This window comes from Myiozetetes cayanensis, unplaced genomic scaffold (assembly GCF_022539395.1).
Source record: "Myiozetetes cayanensis isolate MyiCay16 unplaced genomic scaffold, myiCay2020 scf2-11, whole genome shotgun sequence".
Taxonomy (NCBI): Eukaryota; Metazoa; Chordata; class Aves; order Passeriformes; family Tyrannidae; genus Myiozetetes; species Myiozetetes cayanensis.
Genome location: NW_026087411.1, coordinates 89,480,330 through 89,507,497, shown reverse-complemented (window position 1 = coordinate 89,507,497; position 27,168 = coordinate 89,480,330). Strand labels below are relative to the sequence as shown.

Genomic DNA, 27,168 nt, shown 5'->3' with positions numbered 1-27,168 from the left:
GGCAATGTATAATAGGTACCTCAAGAGTAATAAGTTAGAAAAGCTCCAAATGGTTTTTTGGATTTATTTGTTTAGGGTGTTTGCATGAAGGGTGGCCTTGCAAGAAAGTGAAATGGCTATTCAAGGAAAGTGAAAAATGACCAAAGTTTTGTTGTTTCTAATTTATTTGATAGATGCACTCAGGTTCAACAACTGCGTTTCAATGATGCTCTGCTTTTTTTTCCTTTTTTTCCTTTTTTCTCTGTGCTGAAGTGTCCACAATTAAATCTGGCAAAATTTAACTTGCAATGAAAACACAGGTCCCTTCTGCATCTCCCCTACAGCCTGATTTACACAAACTCGATTTACTTTTATTTGTTTATAATACTTTTTCTTTATTTGCATACCACCTAGGTAACTGATGTAGTTCCATCACAATACCTGGAAATCCCAATTTCCAAAATTAGTTTTCATTTACATGTATTTATTCTTTTATTGCTATTTATAGCTAAATAAAATTAAAATAACATGTTAAGCTTTCACATATCTGAACAATTGTGGCAAGAAAAGCGAAGCAAAGTATACCTGGTTCTGAAGCCATGTTTTGCAATGACATGCAAAACAGGTAATAAAAAGGGAATTATCCATTCTTAAAATAAGATTTGTTTTAAAAGAAACAAGCATATATTTTAATTCTACATGTCAGCTATATTGTGCAAGCAGTTTCTGTCCAAAAGGTAGAATGGTGGATGGCAAGTGGTTGATAAAATAGAAATACAGTTTGAATTTCAATGTCTTTTAAGAATATTACTTTCTTTCAGAAAACTCTCAGCTGCAAAATGAATGAGGATTGGTATAACCATGTAAAGTTGTGATAAATATAAGTACATGGGCTACATGTGATTGTACAGATCCAATGTTGAGTAAAATGGTGCAGCATCAGACTTCGACAATTTATTTTTAAAATACCCAAATGTGCAAAGCTCAAAACTTGCCCATTTTACAGTTTAGCCCTCAGAAAGACTAATAAGTAGTGTTAATAATGTAATTTTTTGAGATTTTTTTGGGAGCAAAAAAACCTAAACAACTAAGAAAAGAAACTGGGAAAACCTGTGTGATCCTGTGGTTCTAATACATAGCAAAAGAAACCAAAATATTAAAGTACTTCAGTATATTATCTTAGTTTATATATTGCCCCCAAATAAGACTCACTTTGGGTATATCTGTTGGGGTTTTTTTTCACTTCAGCTTTCTAAAAATTTGGATGTCAGAACTTCCAAGGCTGTACAGTTAGAAACACTAATCAGGGACTGGAAAGTCTAAATAAAAGATAACAGAATATGGGGTTTCTAACCTTTAAGTTGCTGTGTCCCCATTCAGACTTAAATAATTTGCGTCTGACAGACATTCCGTGATCAAAAGAATCCATGTTAGCATATTATCTAAAGATTTGTAAATATTTTTATTACAGAAACTCACTAATTGGCCCTGAAAGAGTTGGAGGACAGTATTACCACCAAGGCTACAGCTAAAGCACCTTGTTAGGAACTGATATGTAATGTTATGCACTACACATGAAAAGATATACTGATTTTAAGAGATATTTAATTGCAGTTTTATATCCTTGCATAAGGTAGTACAGGGACATGTTTGTGTCCTTGGGATAATAATGGGTTCTTATGATCCTAATTTATATGAAGTATTTACTTATCTAATTTCACTGAAAAAAATCCACAAACATTGCACTCTTATGATTTCAGATGTGGCCCTCCACATATTTTTATACCATAACAAGAGCTACAGAACAACAGCAGGTAGTCAAAGAGAGCTATTAGCTGTCTATGAGTAACAGCACTTAAAAAGATTGTAGAAGCTATTAAAATACAGGTAACCATAATTTCATCAGGAAAAAATAACAGGGCTGTATGGTGAAAGAACATTCTTCATCTCTAGTCTTCTACTTTATTGTCCTGGAGCTATTATACTGCATCTCCCTCTTCTACTGATTGCTGCATTTCTAAGAGCCCTGTAGGTCAAACTCAAGGTACTGTGTTTCATAACAAGAATAATTTTACAGCATTTTTGCTAGTTTAAAGAGGTACACTAACTCTGCACCTTTGATAAAATGTAACCGTCTAGTATTTTAAAGATGAACATATTTGAGTACTACATTGACCCCCTATCTGACAGTGATATTCATATGAATATCCTAGTCACTTTAATATCACCACTGCTGAACAAAAGGAAAAGTATACTTCTCCCAGTCCATCTGATTGCACAAATAAAACTATTCTTTTAACTCATTCCTTTAAGGTACTTGCTAGTATCCTTTTCCTGTCTATATTTACATTTTTCCCCAACATTGTATTATGAGGAAAGACAATATGTGCTTTATATTTTATTTCTCTGATCTGTCAGACTGATTCCTTACAGAGTTACTCATGCACGCTGTTGGCTGCAGAGGAGCTCTGTGCAGTACCAGGTTATTATAAACAGATGGGCTGGAAGAAATGGACCACATTTGTCTGTGATGTAGCTACAGATAATATATATGCATGTCCGTAACAGAATGTAAGCCGTATCTCTATACTCAAGCAAAGATTTACTGGAAATACTAAGACAGTTGGAGAGTCATAAACCTCCTCCTTCCAAGAGCAATAGATAACAGGACACACCTGCTGCCTCTGGGGAAGCAATTGCTGCCGTGTGTCTGCAGATATACATATCCAAAGGCAGAGCCTTAGTCAGCTTTGTCTATAACAATATACACACAGGGTATATATACATTCCTAGGTGTATGAAAATATAGGCTCACATATATATTTGAGCCTTCCTTAAATACCCCAAAAGAACAGGCTTGTTTCTGGACAGGTGCTTTTGTGGCCAGCACATGAGATTGTTCATCTAACATGAACCGTTTTCTTCCTATGTATGACTGAAATTCAGAGTTGCACATGTAACGAACACAGTAAGATATACAGGATTACAGGCATGTAAGCCTACTTTTCAGGTATTTTATTTTACCAAATGCATATCCTCTTCTTCCATTATCCTGAGTAAGCAATGAGTGTGTAGATACAGGCAACTGGCAAAAAGGCCCATCAGCCAGAGAATGAAACTGAACCATGCTCCAATATTTATGTTGTATTTTAATTGCAATTGTTAAATATGTATCCCTGCAGTTTCACACAGAAGTATTTTTTGCAGATGCCAATCTCACAAATGTACCAGAGAAGAACAGAGATGAATTCTGATGAAAGCTTCCTACAACAGGAAGTAATTTTTAAAAAAATGCCCTTAAAGTTCCCGTAAAATTAAAATAGTATTTTGGAGCAATCCATAAAAGTTCTCAACTAACATGAAATTGCATTTTACTACATTAATCAAGTTCAAATTTTAGCTACAAAGAAAATTCTTAATAAATAATGATAATAGAAAAACTGGAAGTTCTCTATCATCTGTATGCAAAATTCTATGTTAATTCTATGAAATCTACTGATATAAAGAGCACTTTATCTGCTGTAACAAAAAGTCACTAACCTGAGTTCACCAAAAGGCTAGACTGAAAAACACAAGTATGACTGGTATGGTGGAGGCAGGGCTGGTGTGATAATCCTAAGTACCATGGCATCTTATCACCCAGAGCTTTTCCTGAATACAGAGCTCAAGGCTTCTGCAATTGGCACAGCTGAAGCCTCTGTGCTAACCAGTCTTACCACTGAGTGCCTACATGTCTGTCTCCCCGGGAACTGATGAACCTTGCAGCCAAAAATTATTACCTTTTTAGTACCTTTTAGTCTACTCTGTAGACCAAATCTGGTTAAGAAACTTCAAGAAGTGAAAGAGAAAATCAAAGGCTTCCATCTGACCTGAACTCACACTCTCATGAACTCCAATGAAATTGGACTTGTCCCAGGTCTTGAAACAGCAATTCGGTAAGTTTGTGTTACTTTGTTAACACACACACACACACACACACACACACACACACACACACAAAGAAAAGGATAACAAGGGTGCACAGTCACAAGATAATGTTTAGCCAGCAAATGCCTATAGGGTTATTTTGTACCAATCAAGACTATCATCCATCAGATAATAGCCAAGTGACAACCTGTGAGTAAGCCAAGGGACAGCAAACAAGCATTTTTGGGATCAGGCTCCTGAAAAATCACATTTGTTTAATGATCAAATGCTGCACTGCATGATGCAGACAAATTTGGCTCTGTGGATAACACTCCATATATTTTTTATGTACTATCTTTAGAATATAACTGCATACACTATGAATATTTAAGGACCATACACAGGCTGGATCATCAGTTGAGAGATGCCCTTCACTTAGATCTCTATATAACAAATATAAATATTTATTAGATTGTACTTGTACTAACATCATGTATAATACTAAAACATGTACAGCTGCATCAGCACTTTCTTTTATACTCTGTCTAGCACAGAAAACAATTCTGAACTGAAAACTTGGTAACTAATGTCAAGGAGAGAATTATTTTTGCCAAACAAGGACAGCATGCAGGGGATGACAGAAGAATTTATCCTGCACAAAATCTTTCTGCAACATTTATAATTAGATGCTGGTGTTTTATGTATTTTGTTAGTGAATTTTAGCCCTTTGTATTACAATGATTATGTAATACAGATAAAAACAAATCAAATCAAGAAAAAAATACAATGCAGTCTGCTTTAGAGCACATTGTCAGTTTGTGAGAAACTCATAGCAGTGATGAATTTGAAAGCAGTGTTCCATTTTATTGCTGCATTGCTCTCAGGACAGTTCCTCTGGTTTCATGAAGCAAGCCTTGTTTATTCAGACTAACATCTTTTAAGAATAAGATCCAAACTGCAGTTTGCACAGGTAAGCAAAAAGCTCTAGAACTGCCGGTTCCCAGATACTGAAGATTTAGTGCTGACTCTGGATTTTGCTCTTAAAAAAACATGAAAAAGTTGCCTTTACTTTAACTCTGTATTTATGTTGCTGGATTTTTTCACAATAAATATATTTATACCTTTGACAGACCAAATCCTCCAAAATCTGAATAAATTCACTCTGCCTTCATCAGACCACCATTCACAGTATCCTTCTAAACCTCAATAGGGTCTATCAGATAATACAGACATTATCATGTTTGTCGTTATTATACTAAAAATAAAATTTGATTTTTCAAGTCACAGCAGGTGCAAGCTGAATAGAGCTTAGCTCTTTTTCTAAATGCCTTGGGCATAAATAGGTAATCAATCATATTTAATCAATATGTTGTTCAGCCATGCAGATTCCCATGCCTGTAATTCCAGCTTTATTCAAATGCTCTTTAGTCTCGGTACATTATTCATTGATTTTTTTTTTCCCCTCATCCAAAAGAGGCACAGAAATAAATAAGTGGTACATCTTAAAACTTAGAAATATCTATGTACATATTATTAAAAAAAAAAAAAAAGAAAAAAAAGAAAAAATAGAATGTTCCCTGTTACCTATCATGATATCCAATATATTTCACTATTTTAAGGTTTGGAACAACTCCTCTTTGTTGTCCACGCCCCACTCTCTTTGACAATATCCTACTGTGATTATAGGAATGGGCTTCAAAAGTAGCAGAATAAAGCACCAATTTCTCACTTTAACATACTTATTAAAGCAGTAACACAGGCACAAACATGCCATGAAGAGGAAGTGCAAGTCTGTATACACAGTTTCCATCTACATTTAGAAGTGGTAGTATAGATTTAATAGCCCCAAGAATTCCCATTTAAAATATTAAACAAAGCTTCCACAACTGCAATTTTGGGGACTGTAGTCACATATAAATGTTTATATATGATTACATATTTTAAAAATCTTAAAAGTGTAACAAAGTGCTTCTTATTGTCAGTTGTTTTAATTGTCTAGGTTGGCACTGAATAAGCATGAGCATAGTTATTTCAGTTTGTTTAAAAACTACTGAAAAATGTAAATAACCATTGATCTTAGAATAAATAGCTGAATGTGGCATTTGCTTTTGTTTTAAATAGCTTAAGTGAGAGGAAGAACAGCACAACATTAAAAGCACAATCTATCTTATTGCATGGTTCTTTTGCAGTGACTTTTTAAAAACATTGCTCTTATTCCAAAAGGTAACAAGAAGCTGCATTTGGCTAGTTTGATCAGTGAAATGAGAGGCAAGAGAGAATATTTGCATTTAAAATTGCTCTTTAATCTGGCTGTCCTAGACCCAGGAGCTGTACTAGCTTCACAGTGCCATGATAGACTGGCCTATTTCTTGCAAACAAATGATGTATTTCTTTGTAAATGCAAGAAACTCATCTAAGCATTCATACTAAGATTAGTGGCTTTCTGTTAAAAAGTTTCCTTTCTTATCCAGGAGTAAAAATGCAAGTGGAGGTAAAATATAAAAGCAATGTGTATTTTAGTCACAAACATATTCTGTTTTGGTAACTCTTTGCATCTGATCTAAGGGAACAAGTGATAAGTCACTTCAAGACCCACATTAGACCCCTTAGCTCTTAAAAAAAAAGTAAAAAAAAAAAAAATCCACTGCATAGCTCATTAGTAGCTTCTGATTCAGAAGGAACAAATACAGATACAGAGTCAAATGCCGTCCAAAACAGGATCTGAAAGCAACAGTATTTTTGGCTTAGATATCGGTTAAGCACCCTTCAAATATTTAGCTTTAATCCTGAGTGGAAGAGTCTGGATGCACTGATTAAAATACACTGTGTGGAACACTGGCTTTGCCCAGAAAAGTTGTCCCATTCCCACAAGTTGTTGAAGTCCAGGTTGGATGGGGCTTTGAGCAACCTGGTCTAGTGAAAAGGCAACCCTGTCCATGGCAGCAGAGTTGGAACTAGATTATCTGGTAGGTATCTTGCAACCCAAACAGTCCTATGATTCTATGATTCCATTACTTATTGCCTCAATAGCAGAAGACCTACTCAAGTACTCCCCATTTCTGTATAAATCATGAATCTCAACCTGCCATGCCTTTTGCCTGTTTTGAAAGTCGCCAAGACCTGAGCCTTTAAAAATGCTCAGTCTTCTCAAGAGAAGACTGTTAAGTCTCTCCCCAGTCTGTAACGATGATACCAGTGTAAACTTTCCTTACTGTATTTGAGCAGATGTCCAGCCAAATCACAGAATCATAAAATGGGTCAGGCTGAAAGGGACTAAATGGATCATTTAGCCTCTCTGGTCAAGTGGGGTCATCCTAGAGCACATGGCACAAGATTATGTCCAGATGGTTCTTGAATATCTGCAGTGAGGGAAACTCCACAACGTCTCTGGGCAATCCGCTCCAGCGCATTGTCATCTGCCAAAGCAGAGAAGCTTGTGGAGGACTGTCTCCCTTGAGAGGGATCTCAGGCTGGAGCAGGGGAAGGACTCTTCTCCCTGAGCAGTGGCAGGAACAATGTGTGATGAATTGACCATAAACCCCATTCCCTGTCTCCCTGTGCTGCAGTGGTGGGTGGAGGAGATAGAGCTTGGGACAGAGGGAGGGGGGGGGGAAAGATGGTTTTAAGACTTATTTTACTTCTTGTTATCCTCCTCTGACTTTGTTGGTAATAAATTCAAGTAATATTCCCAAGCTGAGTCTGTTTTGCCCGTGACAGTCATCAGTGAGTGACCTTTCCCAGTCCTTAACTCACGAACTTTAAGTTATATTTTCTCTCCCCTGCCCACATGTGGAGGAGAGTGATAGAGTAGCTTTGGTGGGTGCCTGAGATCCAGCCAGGTTCAACCCACTATAATTGTCTTGTCTCAGCCCATGAGTTTTCTCACTTTTACACTTCTGATTCTCTCTCTGATCCCACTGGGGGCAGTAAGCAACTGTGTGGGGCTTAGTTTTTAGCTGGGGTTAAAGCACAACACCAGGTCCCAATCCAGGACCACCTCTCTTGATCCAAGAAGCTGCACATTTGCTGTCACTTACGCTCTCCATCCAAATTCACACCAGTGAACTGTAAAATGATGAAGGGTCACATAGTAACTGGGTTTTCCCTCTTACATAAATCTTCTAATGTCAGTACCTGATTACCTTCCTGTGGGTAATCTTTTGAAGTTCCTCTAAGATACTCTCTAGGCTACACACAATAAAAAGCAAGTTTCAAAGACAATTAAAGAAAAAGGCGTGAGGAGTGTCACTCCCCCTTTCCCTCTCTAGCCCTCTTCTTTTCTGAAAGTTGTTCCAAATAATTTTCTCTCTGGTTAGGTTTGACATTCAAAATGTTGAACATTAATATATTCACCACAATGACAGGACTTTACTTTTCGTTAGACATTTGCTTTTACGGACTCTCAGAAAGGCCTCAGGAAACCTCACAGTATTTATATATTCGATAATCTAAACTTTTAATGGTTATCCCAACCAATTTGAACAGTTAGATGTTTCAAGGTCAAACAGCCAATACAATATCTGATTAGTAGTGCTCAGCAAGTAGATAAAGATTTCTTTTCAGGAAGTGCTGTTCAAACATTTAAAAAAAAATTGCTGTAGCCATTCTATTTTATTTCTTGAGTTCACTTTCAGCTCCACATTTAAATGACTATATTTCAATAGAGCAAAGAAAAATTAAGAATATGGATACTCACAGTCAATGACATAGCATTCATGTGTACAATTAATCAAACGCATATATTAAGCAAAAACTGGTGTGAAATACTGTAGTCAAAAACTAAAAACATAAACACATAAAGAAATTGTAATGCACTTGAGGGTTGCCTAGAAGCAGAATACAAAGTAAATTGGATAAATTATTCATTACAAATTGGTTTTTCAACTGTAGGATTAAGTGTGAAAGAACAACAATTACACACGACATTTGCTGCTGGTCAACAAATAGATCCACTTGCTTTTAGTATCCAGTCAGATATATGATTTATTATATGGTTTATTTGTGAAGAAAAACTGTGTTGATTACTTCTTGCAAAAATAAAAATATTTTCTCCTAAAACATCACTTACAAATCATTTTTAGATATATGACCATGAACTTTTCCTTGTACCTGCACAGCATCAGTTTTAGTTATCATCTCAGTCCATAAGATACCAAACTGACTTAGATTGCATTTAAAAACTTTTATAAAATGACAAGAGATTTTCATTGCAAACTTGTGCATGATAGCAGTTTCATATATTCTTAGCCTTAGAATATAGATGTTAAAAGGACACAGGAGATTAAAGGATCTCCAAAACATGTGAATTTGTCTTATATGTATGTGTTTCGCTGCTATCTAAGCAGGGGGAATAGAAATACAAACACATTTGTTTGTTTTTATTGGACTAATGTATTATAAACTCAAATGACTCTTTTAATTGTGTGTGTAGTTTGCACTTCTAAGAATGTTAGCATTTCAAAACAATATCGAACTGGCTGAGTGTCTTCCTAACCTTGATAATCCAGCTGCCTTAATTTTTCCTCTTGCTTTCCATATATACTTTTCCAGGAAAAGTGTAAGCAATGTTGCCTAAAAACTGTTTAATACTCTAGGACATTTATTAATATTGTAAATGAAAAAAAGTCTCAATTTATAAACTTAATCTTACATTACAAGGGTTCTGTTTTGACACTTTTCTCTCATGGATGAGAAAAAGATGCCTATCTGCACAGAAAGGAAGGTCTCATACATTTTGATACTAAGAGATAATAATATACTGCCTATTAAGGAAGGGTATACTTTTGAAATTCTTTTTCTTAGCAGGACTTTCACCTAATTTAATGATGGAAACCGTGTTGAGGTAAATAATACCAGAGTGACTTTTTCCCCACTCCTTTTTTTTGCTGCTCTTGATGAGTTGTGAACCTTGGCATCAACAGAATGTTCATCCCTGTTTTGAAATGACCATGATCTAATCTCTATGCTACAAATACACATGGTTGAGTAAAGATTTAACAGCAAAGATTAATTTCGGTTTCATTTTCCTTTCTTTTGTACTAGGAAAACCATTAATTGAATAAAATTGTGTCTTCTAGTGATAGGAATAGGTGGGATGTTAATCTTACTGTTGGACTTGACATAGCTGGAAAAAATTCAGACATCCTATTGGACAGTACTTTCTCCTCTATTTGGATAACCGTTGTTATGGTGATAGTTACAGGTAAAAGCATTAATGAGGATGACTTGAAAGCTTTGATGTGTAAGTCACAATTATTTTTAACAACTTATGAGATACGGTAACAGCTAGTACTGCTCCTTGCTAAAGAGGCATCATTGTATCAGCTTTCATGAAAATTATCTGAATTTCTATTTGTTGTGTTTCTGTAATGCAATGTTGAATACAAATATGTAATAAAAAGGATTTGGAAGAACATCCCACCCCCATTTTCTCACAAAGGATATAATCTGTTATTCCTAGGAACTTGCTTACAGTAACAACTGACTTTTAGTATAAAATATAAATTTTAAAATACCTGTATTGCTCTTTTGTGACACCCTGAGAACTACCCAGTATGATTTCTTGTCTCCAAAACTAAGCTGTAAACAAATCTACAAACCCACATCGCCAAGCAGAAGATTGCAGACACATTGCATTGCCCAGGCTGTTGTAAAACTTCAAGGGGTAAGCACTACAGACAGAGGAATTATTGCCTGAAGTATTTAATCTCAGCAGTACTTGATGTTCATCACAGAGCTTGGCTCACACCCGTTCTGAATGAACGCAGTTACTTACATAGTCCTCGTAGGCCTCGTGTGCAGGTGGCGGGGGTGGTCTGTAACCCGGGACAGACGGGGCACCCCTGGCTCGAGGGGTGGGAACACCCCTTGCCACTGGTGGCACAGGGAGGGCTCCACGGGTCACTGGCGCTCCTCTGGGTGCTTGGGCACCTCGTCCAGGCAGGGGTGGAGGAATCGCACCCCCACGACCCCTGTGGAGAGCAAACAGGAATGATCACTTTGGCATGCACGGCAAGAGAGGACACGGCCATGCTAACCCATTTTAAAGGCTCTTATATTTGTACTACTATTTAAAGCATCATATAACTGCAGGATTACAACTACAACTACAATGTCAAGCACTTTCAGGTGATATCTTGGGCAGAACTTCTATTATGGAAAGGCATTATTTTTAAGCCACCCAGTGCCTTTTATACCTGATCCTCTTGTTGCTTGTACTAATGAAATTCTGAATCACTCTAATTCACAGAGTTGCAGAATTGCACTAAAGTAGTTCTAGAGAATGAAGAAAATGAGAAACTTTTTCTGTTGCTCTCAAATTATTTTACAAGAGCAGCCATCACTCATTCTCATGTTTATTAGTGGGTGGGAGAAACAGATTGGCAGAAGATGTTACAGGACGGCAGAAACTTGCAAGGCAAAGTAGAGGAAGACTATAAAAGGAGAGCAGTAACTTTCCTTTGTATCTAACTTAGTTTAGCACAAAGGAAGGGTAGCATGAGATTCTGCTTTTCCCCACTGCACAGAGAGAATAGAGCATATAAACAAGCAGAGAAATAGGTTTATCATCTTTCTGGCTATTTATGCTATATCTGCCTCACTGTACTAATTAGTAAGTCAGAAGAAGCTGTTACTGTTTAAGAAAAAGTTCTTGCAACTATACCATAAAATGAATTAGAAGTGGACTATATCTGGGAAGCAGTCTGTGGGTTTTGTTTCAGAGCAGCATGGTCCCCAACGTGCTGCCCTTTCTGAAGACCAGGAGTGCCAGATATAGCTGTGCGTGACGCCCAGATCCAGAGCTGTGGCTTGTTCCCTACTGAGACAACCAAATGCACAGCACTAGCTTGTGATGTTCACTGCTTTATGACAAGTTTCAGTAGCCAGTTTTAGACTTACACAATCACTGAATGTTTTGGGTTGGAAGGGACCTTCAGAGATCCTCCAGTCTAAATGCCCTGTCCCTTGGGCAGGGACATCTTTCACTGGGTCTAACTGTGCAAAGATGTGTCCAACTTGACCTTGAACATTTCCAGTGATGGGGCATCTACAACTTCGGGAAATTTGTTCCAGTGTTTCACCACTCTCATTGAAAACAATCTTTTTCCCTCTTTCAGTTTAAGATTCATAAAAAAGCCACTCTCTGTCTTATAAGCCCTCTTTACATATATGGAATGGCTGTAATGAGGTGTCCCCAGGCCCTTCTCTTCAACATGCTGAACAACCCCAGCTTTCCCAGTCTGACTTCATAGGAGAGGCACTCCAGCCCTCTTGATGATTTCTGAGGCTCTCCTCTGGACCTGCTTCAACATGTCCATGCCTTTATTGTACTGAGGACCCCAGAGGTGGATGCAGGACTCCAGGTGGGGTCTCACAAGGGCAGAGTAGAAGGCAGAATCACCACCCTCGACCTGCTGGACATGCTGTTTTTGATGCAGCCCAGGATATGTTTGGCCTTCTAGGATGCGAGTGCACATTGCTGGATCTTGTCCAGTTTTTCACCTTCCAATATCCCCAAGTCCTTCTCTGCAGGGCTGCTCCCAATCCCTTCACTCCCCAGTCTATGCTGACACTGGTGAGTACCCACATGCAGGACCTTGCACTTGGCCATGATGAACTTTATGAGGTTCACCCAGGCCCATGTCTCAAACCTGTATCAGTCCCTCTGGACTATATCCTTCCCTCAATCAACTTAAAATACTTCAGGTGAAATTTTTTTTTTTTAGTATTCCCCTGAGATTTTTGAATGGAAAATAGAGAAAGTACCTAACATCATAAGATCTGTGCAACTGATTCAATCAGTAGGGTATTTTGCAGGAATTGGGGGCCAGCACTCCACTGATTATCCTTTGAACATAATTTAAAAGCTGCCAGTTTGTTGCAGTGATGTGCTGAACATCGTTATTAAGTTCCAGAGATCTTAGCTGTAAGGAAGACTGAGCCCAAAAAGACTTTGAGTGGAAGATGATCATGAACAGCAACTGTAAAAATTTCTATGCATGTGCATCATACTGATAAAAAAATCCATCCAGGAAGAAATGACAGAAAACATGGCAGACATCTTCAGGAAAAATAAAAACAAACACCAAGGTCATAGGCCTGTTCAATTCCCAAAGAACTCCTACGTCAGCATAACATAGGGTACTTTCATATCCTATTTCCTCCAAAATAAAAGTCAAGTTTTTAGGACACATCCTGAAAATACCTCTATGGAGAGAAGACTAGAAGTTGCTAGGTAACTCAGATGCCCAAGGCAACAAATTTCTTAAGGATTCATGGTAAAAAGTAAGTCTGAAAGAGTGCATTTATATTTTACACTGGCTTTATGAACAAGCAGAGATATGTTACCTAGATATGAAAAAATACTTGAAAGAATCCAGAAAACATTCATATACCAATGTTTTTAGATTATGCCAATCATACTCTTGTAAAACTGATAACCCATCAACAACTATGTAATATAATATATATAATTATATATATATTATATATATGTATTATATATAATGTATATTATATTAATATGTATAAAAAGGTAATTATTTGGCTAATAAAGTTCCATTCAAATTATGTAGTCTTCTTAGACTACACTATTTTTTGGCCAATGACTTTACGCTACTGACCATACTGGTACTTTGCTAGCATAACAATATCCTTTCCTAGAAATATCCTCTCCTTGGCTTTATAATCTGCTCTCATTTGTTGTTTATTACTTATATACCATCCACTGTAGCCTGTGAACTGTAGACCAGAGAACCCGGAACAATACAGACCACACAAGCTATCAAAAGACAAAATTTCAGTTTACTGACCAGCATGTGTATGTGATTTCCTTTTCTTTTTTTTCTTTTTTTTTTAAACTATGGTTTTTTTACTATTGCTTACAGTTTCTAAAGCTATTAGCATAATAGCTCAGGTTACCACACCTTGAAGGAGCTGCAGGTGGCACACGGATCCCTCTTCCTCGAATACCCCGTCCACGTGATGAGTCCTCAGAACCATTCAAATATGACAGTTCTCTCAGCTGCTCCTGGCGAATTTCATCATTATAATCCTGAAATGCAAAAGGTGAAACTTGCTGAAACTTTGTATTTTGGCTGACCTGACAAACCACTCAAACCAGAAATTCCATCATGGTATTTGGGTGACTTGTTCTGCATCATCATTGGTATGCTGAAAAATTGTACAGAGGGAGTAGACAACTACCTACAGTAAGTGGACAGAAAAATGTGGACACTATGGGTAGTGAAGGTGGTCATAAAGAGCATGAACATGCAAAATAAAACACACAAGGCAAAGAACACATAAACAGAAATAAATATATCTATATGCAAAATGTAAATGGACTTTCACATAAAAAAAGGTACTAATCTCAAAAAGCTTGTAAATTAGACAAAAAAAATCATTTTATAAAATATAATTCTGTATTTTTGACAATTTTTCCTGGCTATCTTTATGCACTTAAACCACAAATTCTACCTTATACTGCACCTTAGCATAACTGGATGATTTAATTCAATACCAATTAGAATCACTGAATGTACCCTTCAGCTCCTGAAAGGAACTCTCTCTTTACGACTCAAGTTATTAAATGAAATAAAATAGACCCAATCTAAGCCAGTAGGGTATCAACTCCAGCACTGTCATTTCTGTTGGCTCAGTAAATATCAGATGAACTTACTTTTCTTACTGATACAGAATAGAATCACAGACTCATGGAATGGTTTGGGTTGGAAGGAACCTTAAAGCTCTAATTCCAACCTCCCTGACATGGACACCTGTGGGAAAAATCCCTTACTCAGCACCATTTTTCACAAATGAATTCAAGCGGGACAGACTTTTGTCCAGGAAGAATTCTCTTGTAACTTGATTACTCCTTACCTATATACAGACTCTCTATTGACTCTGGGTCCGAGCTATCCAGTCAGGAAGATATTACTTATCTGCACACACACCATACAGCCACTCCTGTGGCTGCCTTCAGCCACAAAGAACAATCATGCTTCAAACTGCTTTCCAGCTGCACCTTGCCATTCTTTTCCCACACACACTAATGTTAGCTCTGGCTCGCTCAGGACCACAATATTTTTGCTTTAATATTTTCTTCCTCTTCTGTCATCCAGACAGCTGGTGTTGTCTTGTTTAGCTGCTCCTACAGACACCTTGTTGACTTCCTCTTCGTTGGAATGCATGTTTGTAAGAGGTGATCCTTGAATATTAATTAGCTCTCTTGGGCCCCTGTCCCTCCAGGCCTCTATCCCACCAAGTAGCTCCTTGAAGAGGCCAAACTCTGCTCATCTCAAGTCCAAGCATCCTCCTTGCTGCCCTAAGGATCTTGAACTCTACTGTTTCATGGTCACTGCAGCCAAGACTGTCTTGGAGCTTCACATTCCCCACCAGCCCCTCCTTGATGTTGAGGTCAAGGTCCAGCACAGCATCTCTCCCCAGCGGCCCCTCCAGTACTTGGAAAAGGAAGCTATCCTCATTGCATTCTAGGAACCCATGTGCCCTGCCTGTTGTCCCTCCAACAGATATCAGGGAGTTTGAAGTCCCCCATAAGCACCAGGGCTTCTGAACGAGAAGCTGTTCCTTTCTCTCTATGGAGGGTTTCATCCACTATAATACATAACAACCAATTTTTACTTATTTTACAACCTTTGTCTCAGTCAGAAGTTCCTTTCTCTTTAGCTTCCTTCCTTTCTATTCACCTCTTTGCAGGTTGATCACAGTACTAAGAGTCCACTGCAGTAGCCAGCTTGCTGGCAGCATAACCACATGACATATAATTGTTGCTTCAAAACAGAATGAATTTTAGCCCTTCAGTCCTCCCATCCTTCCACAGGCAAGTGCCATTTGCTGTCATGCAAGGCTCTGAAAATGCTACTTCTTGGGTGAGTGACCATCCAGGGCACGTTACAAGTGACACCTCTTTTAGCCAAGTTAAAAACCAAGCCAACAGTGTGATGGAACTGTGGCCTTGCTTGTTCCCTTCTAGGGAGTGTAACTGGAGCAAAAATTATTAATGAAATTCAGAAAAGAGTCCCATTTATACAATATAGCATGTGATAATTGCAGCATAACCATAATTAAAACCTATCCCTAATTTGCCAATAAAGTACATCATGGTTTTCGGTTCAGCACCATCCCCAAATCTTTTTACTCTATTTTCTATCATTCTAACACTAATGGCAATAAGTCAAAGACACCTTCCTAAGCCAATGGGCTCTGTAAAACACAGAGGGAAAAACACAGATAGAATAAATAAATAAATTTGCAGAATTGTTGGATCAGGTACTATCTACTGTGCCCTGTTTAATATCATCTGTTATTCACATTGGGTTTCCAAGGATTAGGACTTCAAACTTGCTGTTTGAGTTTACCTTTCAGATTCCACACCAGTGCTGGGACTGAATTTCATTAATAATCCAAGTACATTTTGATTGAGAAAGAAGTAGGCAGAAAAAAAAAAAGAGAGAGAGAGAGAGAAAGGACCTGCAAGGGACAGAAACTGAAGTTTCTGTGTTGCTGTGCTAACTTCTCTCCTTTGGAAAATTGCTGTATAAATGGATTCTACCAGAAATTGCCTCAAAGCTGCTATTCCTTCCTCAGGTAAAAATATAACTTAAAATCATAGTATTGACAAAACAGAAAATCCAAATTAAATTTATAATACACAACAAGATCTGAAAATCTTTACCATTCTGTTATGCAATGTCATTACAGGTTCTTTAGTGTACAGGTTTTTTACTGCATGTCCAATTAAGAAATACGTAAAATTTATTTTGAAATGGCAAGATAAAGACAACAAAGTACACAGAAGATGCTGGGACAGATATCTTGAAAGAGAAAGATTTCAATTTAACAAAAAATAATTCTATATAAATAGTTTATGTTATGCTCCCCTCAAAAAGAGTAATTAGGATCACAATTTCTAAACCTGAAACCTGAAATTTTCAGTAGAAATGCTAAATTCAACTCTTTCATTAAACAGAAACATAACACTGAATTAATCTTTCATAACTGCTACAAGTACAGCTACAGTCAGAATATCTATTTAACTGTAGCTGAGTTCAGAGACTAGCACAGCAGCAAAATTATGCTGCTGCTGTTTCATATATATCTAGTCCCAAGAAAGAGCATGCGTTGCAAGATATACCTATACTGATGAAAGCATAAGGAAGTAGCTACACACTGCAGTAGTATATTGTGTTTCAGAAAAAAAACCCCACCTACTTCATATACTAAAATAAGCTCATGAGAAATGTTCTGTGCTTTATAGCTCTCTAATAGTCTTATAGCTATTCTTACAGCTGATACTCTGTTCTTGTTTATATCCTTAAAACCATTATTACCTTTAAACAGCTTTTCCATTTACTGATGATGTGAAGGGTGCTGTTGACTCACATCACTGTGGTCAGTATTTACAAACACTGTGAGCTAACCACCACGCCCATGGCCATTCACCCAAACACACATTTTGACTTTAGAAATACCAAAGATTTACAATTTCAGCAAAGTCAGTAGCACCCAAGGCCACCAAGAATTTTCATATTTGTGTAAATGTCTAAAACCCCAAATTACATATTTAGATAAAACTTTTAGTCTTCTAGAGTACATCAACACGTTTACTCTAAATTACCAAAATTATGTTTATTAGTGAAGGTTAGGAGTGATTAATTAGGTTGGTCAGAGTCTGACTGGTGGCAGCTCACTCATGGGCCCTTCTGGTAGCAGTGGTAGGAGCTGCAGCAGAGAGGGGAAAGCACATAAGCTGCAAGAGAACTCAATAAACCCATTTTGGTAAAAAATAGCAAAGTATGACGCAAGCTACAAAACCTGATCTGAATTAACAAAAACATTGTATTGACAAGGGAGGAAAGTTAATAAAGAAATCAAAGGGTAAGGCATAGACAAGCGAAATGGATTTTGGGAATATATATCTATCATTACCATAACAAAGGCTCATAGAAGTCAAGGATAAATCAATCCCTTAAGGACTGTGATCTCCTGTCCTGATGTACTGTGCACATTTAAGTTCTATTATAATTCTATTAATAAATACCATTACTCTTATCTAGGGCAGCTGAATTTCATTCTCACCAGATAGTTAGGGGGAAAGTAATTTAGGTTAAATGCAAACTACCTTAAGAATGTAGTTATACCTGTCAAATCTAAAATGATAATACAATTCTTCACACTGACAATTGTGAGGTATGAATAAGACTCGTTTGGTCCCTTACACAGGTGATATTTTACAGCATATAAACATTCCTCACACAGTTAAGCTAGCCATGTATCATGTGAAGAGCAGACTACCCTCCAGGTAGTGTCGCTACTACTAGGACAGACTTACAGCTATCTTAATTCTACAAACAACTACATATTAACACCTTGTATCTTAAAATCTGTGATTTTAAGTGAGTGAAAAAGTACTGAAAAAAAACCCCTTTGCTTGGGGTTATTTTCTCTATAACTATTACAGTGCTTCCCAAAATCTTGAGGTATAATTAACTCAAATATACAGCTAGCATATGCAGAGGTCCTATGGTCCTGGAGATCTCAGTCTGCACTGTCTGACCTATGCAGCACTCTTTCTCTCCCATGCATGTAATATCCTCTGAAAGCCCTGTGTTGCCAACAGAGAGCACCATGTTCCCAGACATCCATATGTCCCATCTTGCTCTCTTCCTGAGCTCAGGTAACACAAAGGGAACAGGAGATGGATCTGGACTCCTGTAGGACTTCTGTGTCCTGCCCATGTCCCACCATCAGCAAAAGAGTTCCAGTGCTCTGTGTATTTGTACAGATTCACTGAAGCTAGAGAATCTCCCTTCAACTCTGTTATTGATGCCTTTGAGCTATTTTCAGGCCCTTCAAATTCCAGTTAGCCTAAAATTTCCATTGAGTACCTGCCAGACAAGACCCAGTGAATTTTAGGTAGAGCTAGGTGATGGGAATATGGTCCTTTTGGTTTTGATTTTTTTTTTTGGTTTGGTTTGGTTTTTAGATGCATACTGATTTTGGACTCTGAAAGACACATTATCCACGTGCTCCCTGGTGTATATGGGGAAGCACTAATACTGTGAAAATAAGTTGTGGTGAGGAATTCCTGGAGTCCCTGCTTCACTGTGTTCTCTGTGTCCTTACAAAGGTGAACTGTGCTATGATTCAGCTTCAAAGCATGGTGTGAACCACTCATCTGGACTTATGGAGTCAGGATCTGCAGTTTAGTACACTGAAGAGGCCAAGAACATCAGAATTCCCACTTTTTAATTGAGTGCTTTAATATCAGGGTGTTACAAAAAAGAATAGCACAGCCTGCTCAGTACCAGAAGAGTTTGATTAATTAGTTCCTGAGTCAATGAGATATTTGGCATTTCCTGTTATTTCTTCACATTTTAAGATCCTGTTCTAAGACTCCCAATGCATTCAAATATAAACATATCAGCACATATCCATAGCATCTCTCTCTCAGTCTCTAGTTAGGAAACTTACAACAATTGTGACAGATAGATTGGATAGCCCTCTCCATCACCTAAAATTTGGGTGAGACAGTGCCTCAGGTGGGCATGCAAATTACGTTCTGCACCTGGATCAGGGCAAACTCCAGTGTTAACACAGGCTGGGGGTTGAACAGATTGAGAGCACCCCTGCCAAGAAGGACTCAGGGTCCTGGTGGATGAGAGGCTGGACATGAGCTACAATATGCACTTGCAGCCTGAAAGGCCAATTTTATCCTGGGCTGGATCAAAAGCAGCATGGACAGCAGGTCATGGGAAGTGATTCTGTCAGTCTACTCTGCTCTGGTGAGACCCCACCCAGAGTGCTGCATCCAGCTCTGGGGTCCCCAGCACACAAAGGACATCAAGCCTGTTGGAGCACATCCAGAGGAGGCCACCAAGTTGATTAGAGGGATGGAGCACCTCTGTACGAGGAATGGCTGAGAGAACTGTTCAGCCTGGAAAAGAGAAGGCTTCAGGGTGACCCGAATGCATCATTCCAGTAAGAAATTCTTTACTGTGAGTGGTGGTGTGGCACTGCAACAGGTTGCCCAGAGAAGTTGTGGATGCCCCATCCCTGGGAGTGTTCAAGCACAGGCTGAGTAGGTCTTTGAGCAATCTGATCTAGTGGAAGGTGTCCGTAGCAGGAGAGTGGGAACTAGATGATCTTTAAGGTCCCTTCCAATACAAGTCATTTTATGATTCTATGATCTGCACTTTCAAACGTCATCCTTTGTCTCTCTAATACTAATTCAAAGTTCTTTGCAAAACAAGAGATTGATCTGAGCTGAGACCACTCCCAACCACACAAGTCCTACAAAGTTCATTAGAGCTGTGGGATCTGGCTCTAGCCCACCCTACATGGATGCCTGATGGATATGTCACATGTTCTCAACAGTATATGATGGAGCTCAAAACCAACAGCTGTTTTGATGTTCCTAGATAAGACCCACACTCTCTGAACCCATGTGTAATGTATATGCGTGGTTTCCTGGTTACCTACTACCAAAGCCATCTGTTAAGATGGCTTTTTGCCCATCTGCAGATTGGTCTGGTTATTTCACTAGAGCATAGGTGCCAGGTAATGATGGGTTTAGATGGACAGCTTGCAGTGCACCACAAGTGACAATGTTTCTGCCAGAATGACTCCAATACTACATGAGCAATACATGCCTCTTTGCATTTGCCCATACATATTGGCACTTAAGTAAGGCCATTTTGTGTGTGTGCAGTTCTCTGGCAGACAGTAACCCCAATAAATATATAAAAATATAAATATAAATATAAATATAAATATAAATATAAATATAAATATAAATATAAATATAAATATAAATATAAATATAAATATAAATATAAATATAAATATAAATCCATCTGAGCCTCAGAAAGAAATTATTTTCTCTAAGCAATCAGCAACTTAGCCAGATCCATAGCCATAAACGTTTTGCACTTTCACTTGCCATATATGCAAAAAATTGCTGTCTTTACCTGCTTATAATCTGTCTGAAAAATAAACCTTAATTGTGTGGATCACCCTTAGAGATTGAAACACATAAAATAGACCATACATTTCTCTCAGTAGTGGTCTGAATGTGTTGCAGCCAATATGAGTTTCAGCTTCTAAATGCCTATGGGCAGAATGCAAGCAGACATAAGCTAGAGCCACGTACACTTGCCTTTGAGGTTAGTTGACAGCTGGGGGATTTGTCAGCTTGCCACAGAGAGCACTCACCCAAGCGTGGATGTCATTTTTCTCTTTGAGCATGCACAATTAAATCTGCCTGGCATCATCAGCATGGGGCACTGCACTCTACAAGCAGTGGGGAAGGGAGGGGGAATGTCTTGTTCCTCAGCATCTGAAGAGAAGCTGCCAATCCTAGGGTGTAAACTGAACATAGGCAACTGCTATGAAACTTTGACCCAGATATCTTAGTCTTTGATAGAACAGAGCAAAATACGCCTCATCTAACTGTATAATCGATTTAAATTTTATTTTTCATACTAAAGAGACCTTTCAACAGAAGATTATTTCAGTGTACATGGAAACACTGTTAGCCAAACAAAATAACCACACTGAAGACGGGTGCATGGCGTTTGAAAAACTTGCAGAAACCTGTATTAAATTTCAGCCATTTACCCCAATTTGTTCCACCCCTCCTGCTCACAAGCCCCCAGACAAATGGATACCGTGGTCTGTAATTCATTCAAATGACAGCTATGCTGCCACAAAAGTCAGTTAGCTGGCAGCTCCCTATCCCTGAATTTAATTCCAAGTGAGTCCTGGCTGCCAGAGACTTGCGCTTATTTACAGCTGCCACTTGAAGGAGACATATAAGGGAACTGATAATATGAACAGAGGGCATACAGCACGCTGCAGGAAGGGTGGTGTAGCCACCTAATCCTAAAGGAATTGTTATGGATTTGCACTGGATGTTTACATGGGCTCCTATGAAGGAAGGAATATGACAGGGCTCTTGCTTCAGAGGCAGGGAGAGGTGTAGGACTGCCACTGTTCTTCTCCAGCTGCTTGCTGAAGCTCTGCTATGACTGAGATCAGTAACTGCTCTTAAGGCTGGAGTAACCATCTACTATAGTCTACATTAAAGCCAACAAAAGTAACAAGCTCTACATAGCACCTATGCATCTTTTTTTATTCCACCTATGCCAGGTGGAATTGCCACCCAGATTGCCTCCTGCTATCTACTGCTGTAGGTTTACAGCCCCCTAGTCATGGATAACAGGGACAGCAACAGCAGCCAGCAAAATTCAGACACGTTTACTCTTGTTTAGTGTGCTTGTCTCGTCCAGCCTGGCTACTGCTATACTCTCTCGGTCCCATGTGGCACAATAAACAAAAGATGCTGCTCGTCCTGAGGAGACTGGAAAGAGCAATGAAGGATGAGAAGTCTGTGCAAGAAAATATCTTACTACAGGTTTGTAGAGTGCCCTTTCTTTTATTGCTTCTGAATCACTTTAGAACTTTAAAAAATCCCATTAGGTGATAATCTATACAAGCTGGTAGCGCATAGTACACTGGACTGAACTTGATACATGACACGGGAATTAGTTTTTAAAGCAATTTTAGTGGGTTTCTTTTTACTTATTGCAATACAGAGTAAAGATAACATGAGCTGTCTTTGAAGTAAGGACTGTCTTGGCATGGACTAAATCTATTTTACAGATGCAGAGCAGAAATGTTCTTAATAGTTCTTAATACTGAAATCTATTAAAATCCATGGTCTGATTCTACATCAGGTGATAGAGAATATCTTAAATTATGTCAGCACAGACCTTGCTGTACCATTCTGGGAGCAGAATCTGGCAGAAGGGTATTTGTCACAGCCAGCACTGTCTCTCAACAGAGCTGTGAGGATGATAGCATGGCCTGTGTGTTTGTTGTCCATTTTTCTAGACAAAGGATTTCTCTAGACTAACCCAGGCTGTGGTCTAGATGCTTGCTGCATGTGGGTCCCTTTAGGAACTCTGAATCTCTCTTTGATCATCCAGTTTAGTCATAGTCTGTGTCTGGAAAGGTTTTTTGTAGGCTCAAAATAAACACGCACTGTCTCCTCTCCTGATGGCACTGCACCAGCACCAGCAGCATCACTGCCTGGCACAGCTGCTTGCCAGAGAACAAACTGGTGGCACAGACTGGGACAAAGCTGGACTGACTGCAAGAGAAAGGATGAAGATCAAAACTTCTTCCAGGAACCTGAGACTGCCATGAGGGCTTAGTTTTGGAAGGCAGCAGTGCCTTGACATTTTCTCTAGCCAGAGGTCAAGGCAGAAAACACTGCATCTGTATTTCTCCTGCAGTCCTTCTACACAGCAATCTGACTATCCCAAACTAAACAGCATAGCACAGCCAACCCAAAGCCAAAACTTTTTGGCATAGTAAGGAAAAAAATGAAATGAAACATTCTGGGAAGATGGTCTGTAATAGCACTGTAAAAATACAAGAGCAATTTTCACTGCTGGAATCAAAGTTATTTTAGATCTGCCTTGCTTCAACTGCTATAATTTAAATTAGTTTCATTGTTGACAGATTTATGGATAGCCAGGGTGATGGTACAGAGGACAATCACAGAAGAACAAGCAGGTATCGAGGGTCCCACTCTCCATACTAAATTCAACAAGCATGAGGAAAAGACAGTGAAAAGATGCTGCTATTGAACCCCAGAGTCACCATCTGAACTGTCACAAAAGCTAGGAATATTAAAATCATTTATATATAGCTGTATTTATGCCTTATCACAGAATTGGCATAAATATGGCTATATAGAAATGATTTTAATATTTTTAGCTTCTGTGAACTTTTTGAAGTTTATGCCTAATTTCAAGCGAGAGAGAGTGGAAATATAGAAATAAATAAACTAAAATATTGAAAGGAAAAGAAACATGTCAAACAAGAAAAGTTGAAGTCATGTCAGTGGAAAACCCAAACAAATGGCAAGCTCAACAAATTAGCAAAAAGTACTTTCTCTTTTTAAAGTACGTGGTGTATCAAAGACTAGGAATGAAGAGTATAGAACTGAGTAGGTAATTAATGCAGCCAGATCTAGGTGAAAGTATTGTCAGAGTTTCTAGCTAATCAATTTAATATATAACATGATTAAAATATTATGAGTTCTGTATTTGTTTTTTAATTTGAATATATTTTATTTTGTTAGTGCATAAACCTTTTATTTAAGATTATCCACTAGGAGATATGGCACCCATATTTATAATGTCTCCTTTCCTTCTCTGTAGCATGCATTAAAGAAGATTTCAGATACTTTAACAAAATTACAACTTTTTTTCCCCCTTGTTGACAGAATATCCTCTAATTCCTGCTTATTACCAGGTAGCAAGAAGTCTTCTAGCTTCTTACATTTCATCATGGCTGCTGCATCTAATGTATCCCTTTCTAGGTGGCTACACAATAAGACCAACTTCAGATAAAATAAAAAATGTATAGGCTCGAGGAGAAAAGTGAAATAAGTTCCACAGCTGAAGGATCCTCTCAATGAAAATATCTGAACAGAAGCAACAAGATCCAGATCGAGCCCAGTTATTCATCCAAGGAGTGGCAGTGTAGCAGAGGGAGAGATATAGGCAGTTGTGGAATGCTGCCAGAAAACATACAGGTAAAAAATGTATTCATAAACAGTATCCAAAAGTAGGAAATCCAATTTAATACACCGGTTTTTATCGTAAGATATTCCATTTAGTATATGAGCATCTGTATTTCATCCCACCTTCTGCATTCACTCAAGTGTTGCTCCAAATATGCATCAGGTAACCTTGATGATATTCACTGGACACAGAAGCAAACTGTATTCTAAAGAGGAGAATCTCAGGTATACTCAGAGATGTAAATGGCATTAAAAAAAAGTCAGATTTAACTATCCTATTCCCTAGAAAAGACCAGACTCATTAGCATATAACTTATTCAACTCTGACTCTCAAGTCCACCAGTGTATTTTCTTGTAAACTAGTTTACTTTTCTTGAAATGCAACGTGATAGAATTTAATCTAAACTTTTAAAGAGTTTCAGGATGACAATCTTAGCATTGAAGATTAAACTCCAGCTTTCTGATATCTGAACATATTTCCTATAATAAAAGAAACAAATAGTATTCAACACTTTTCTATCATTTCCAAACAAGGTGATCAGGAATTAAACCTGATACTAAGAGGGGAAAAGAGGGCCTTTTGCACCTGCAAACATTTTTACTTTTGTTTTAATTTTAAATAATATTTATATTTTATAATCTTTGTAGTATTTATATAGACATATACTTATAATATTTAAATAACAACATATAAGGATATATATGGTTGTCCTCCCTGCTTATTATGAATGCTCATCAATGAACTGTTTCAAAATGTCTAGGTCTCTTTGAAGCTATTAATCTGGACCATTATCAAAGAAACACATGAAGAAATTCAATTCTGTGCTATGTCAGAAATCCATAAGAAAGGAATTATTAATTTAATGCCCTTTTTATTCACAGAGATGGAATTCTTTTCTTATGTTATGGAGGAAAATGCTCACATGAGAACTGGGTGAAAGGAATGCTCACAGAACTTTTTCAAAGCCAAATGTAAATCACTCTCTTACATTAGAGCTAAATTCTTCAGTCTTTCCTAAATAACTAAAGCAAAAAGTTTCTGTAATTGTTTATTAAATTGTTTATTAAATTGTTTATTAAATTGTGAAAGCAAATATAGGTATTTAAAATATAGCATATATTGAGGACTGGCTCCAAAGTCAATATTATTGACTACTAAAATGGCTAACATTTTCCTGGTCATAAATTTCCTTTCTTAAAGTTTCATTCTGAACTGGGACAGTGAAAATATAGTTGAATAATTAGGAAATGAGAGTGATCTTTTCTTTTTTATCCTAGAGATACAAGGTCAGATTGAGGAGGTGTCATGTTATATAAGTTAGCACAATTCATTTACTCTGCAGTATTTTGCTGAGTTCAGTGCCACCTTAAAAGTGGACTCACTAATTCCATTTGGAAAGAGGATCCTGGGAGCTCTTAGCCAAGTGCCACATAAGCTGAATTTGCCATGCAAGTTTCCTATTCAGCACAAATGTGGTACATTGGTTCAGAGCCCATGAGTGAGAGCCACGGACTCCACCTCCTTTCAGGTGGAGTTTCAGGACAGTTACTCCACATGCATAAACCCAACAAACACACCCAAACCAGACACCCAGAGCCTTGCTATCTCAATGTCTAAACATCAGTAAATAGCTGTCGCCTTACATTACATGTTTTCTCACCAAAAAATTATGCAAACTTACAGTTGAATTATTTGGAACTGAACACAAGTGATTGCGAACCCATTAGTTCCACGCTACTATTTATGCATAATTAACCCAGTTCTACATTATTGATTTTAGAAGCATGGTTTTCCACTCAATTCAAGTAAAATGTTCTAAATTTAATGAAATGTGTCAAGTTTAGGACAACTACATACGTTGTCTTTCAATATAATAATTCACTTCATCATAGAAAATATGAGTGGACACCAAAGAAATAACAGGAACTTCATCACTGTTGTTTTGTTGATGGAAACAGTGCTGTAAATGGAATTAACTGAGGCTAGTTTATTTCTTCTTTCTCATAATTCAAATGATCAATTATTTTAACTGAAATGTATTTAATTAAAACCAAAACATATTTAATTTAAATAAATTTTCACTGTTTGCCATTTGTTTTAATGATTAATCTGGACAGGTACTGGATATCAATGTCTCATTATTCATTTAAATTCAGCACAGCAAGCCAAGGCAAACATATATGACTTCATCACACCTCGAGGTGCTGAGGATTCTCAGCTTCCAGTGGCTGCAACTAATCCTACTTAGTAGAAAAGGTAGATTATTTTATTGAACTTAAGCTTTCCAGACCTGGGGTTCATGAGATTAAAGTCACCAATTTGGGCAGATCTGACTAATCTCCAGTTATTTACCCTCACCACTGCTCAGGCTAAGTGGACTGGGTAAAAGCCTCAAGATTCTCCTGAACTCCTAAAACCTCCTTTAAACAATCTTGGTTGAAAATTTCTGTCTTAACCTGAAATTTTGATATCCAGGCTTTCCCAGAGCCTCACTAAGGCATTCTGAGAATTATCATACCTGATACTGCTGTTAAAAACCCAGAGATTTTTCCATCACTCAATTTGCTGATTTCAGGGTAAACACACTGGAAAATTTTAACTGCTCTCAAGTTTGCAGGAAAGGATCCTTCCTTGGGGTTCTGGTGAACAACAAGCCCTCCAGGTA

The 27,168-nt window shown here is 37.8% G+C and overlaps 1 protein-coding gene across 19 annotated transcripts in view; it reads right to left on the bottom strand.

The window, feature by feature from the left end:
• KHDRBS2 (KH RNA binding domain containing, signal transduction associated 2) overlaps positions 1-27,168 on the bottom strand; it is a 414,928-nt gene that overhangs the window by 179,290 nt on the left and 208,470 nt on the right. For all 19 annotated transcript variants that reach the window (XR_007629070.1, XR_007629056.1, XR_007629062.1 and 16 more), the window contains exons 5-6: positions 13,812-13,939; positions 10,661-10,856 (exon numbers count right to left, since the gene is read on the bottom strand). Coding sequence is in view for 1 of the 19 variants with exons in the window: in XM_050316320.1 (XP_050172277.1) it covers positions 10,661-10,856; positions 13,812-13,939 (324 nt within the window). In the remaining 18 variants the exon portion in view is untranslated. The remainder of the gene's footprint in view (positions 1-10,660; positions 10,857-13,811; positions 13,940-27,168) is intronic.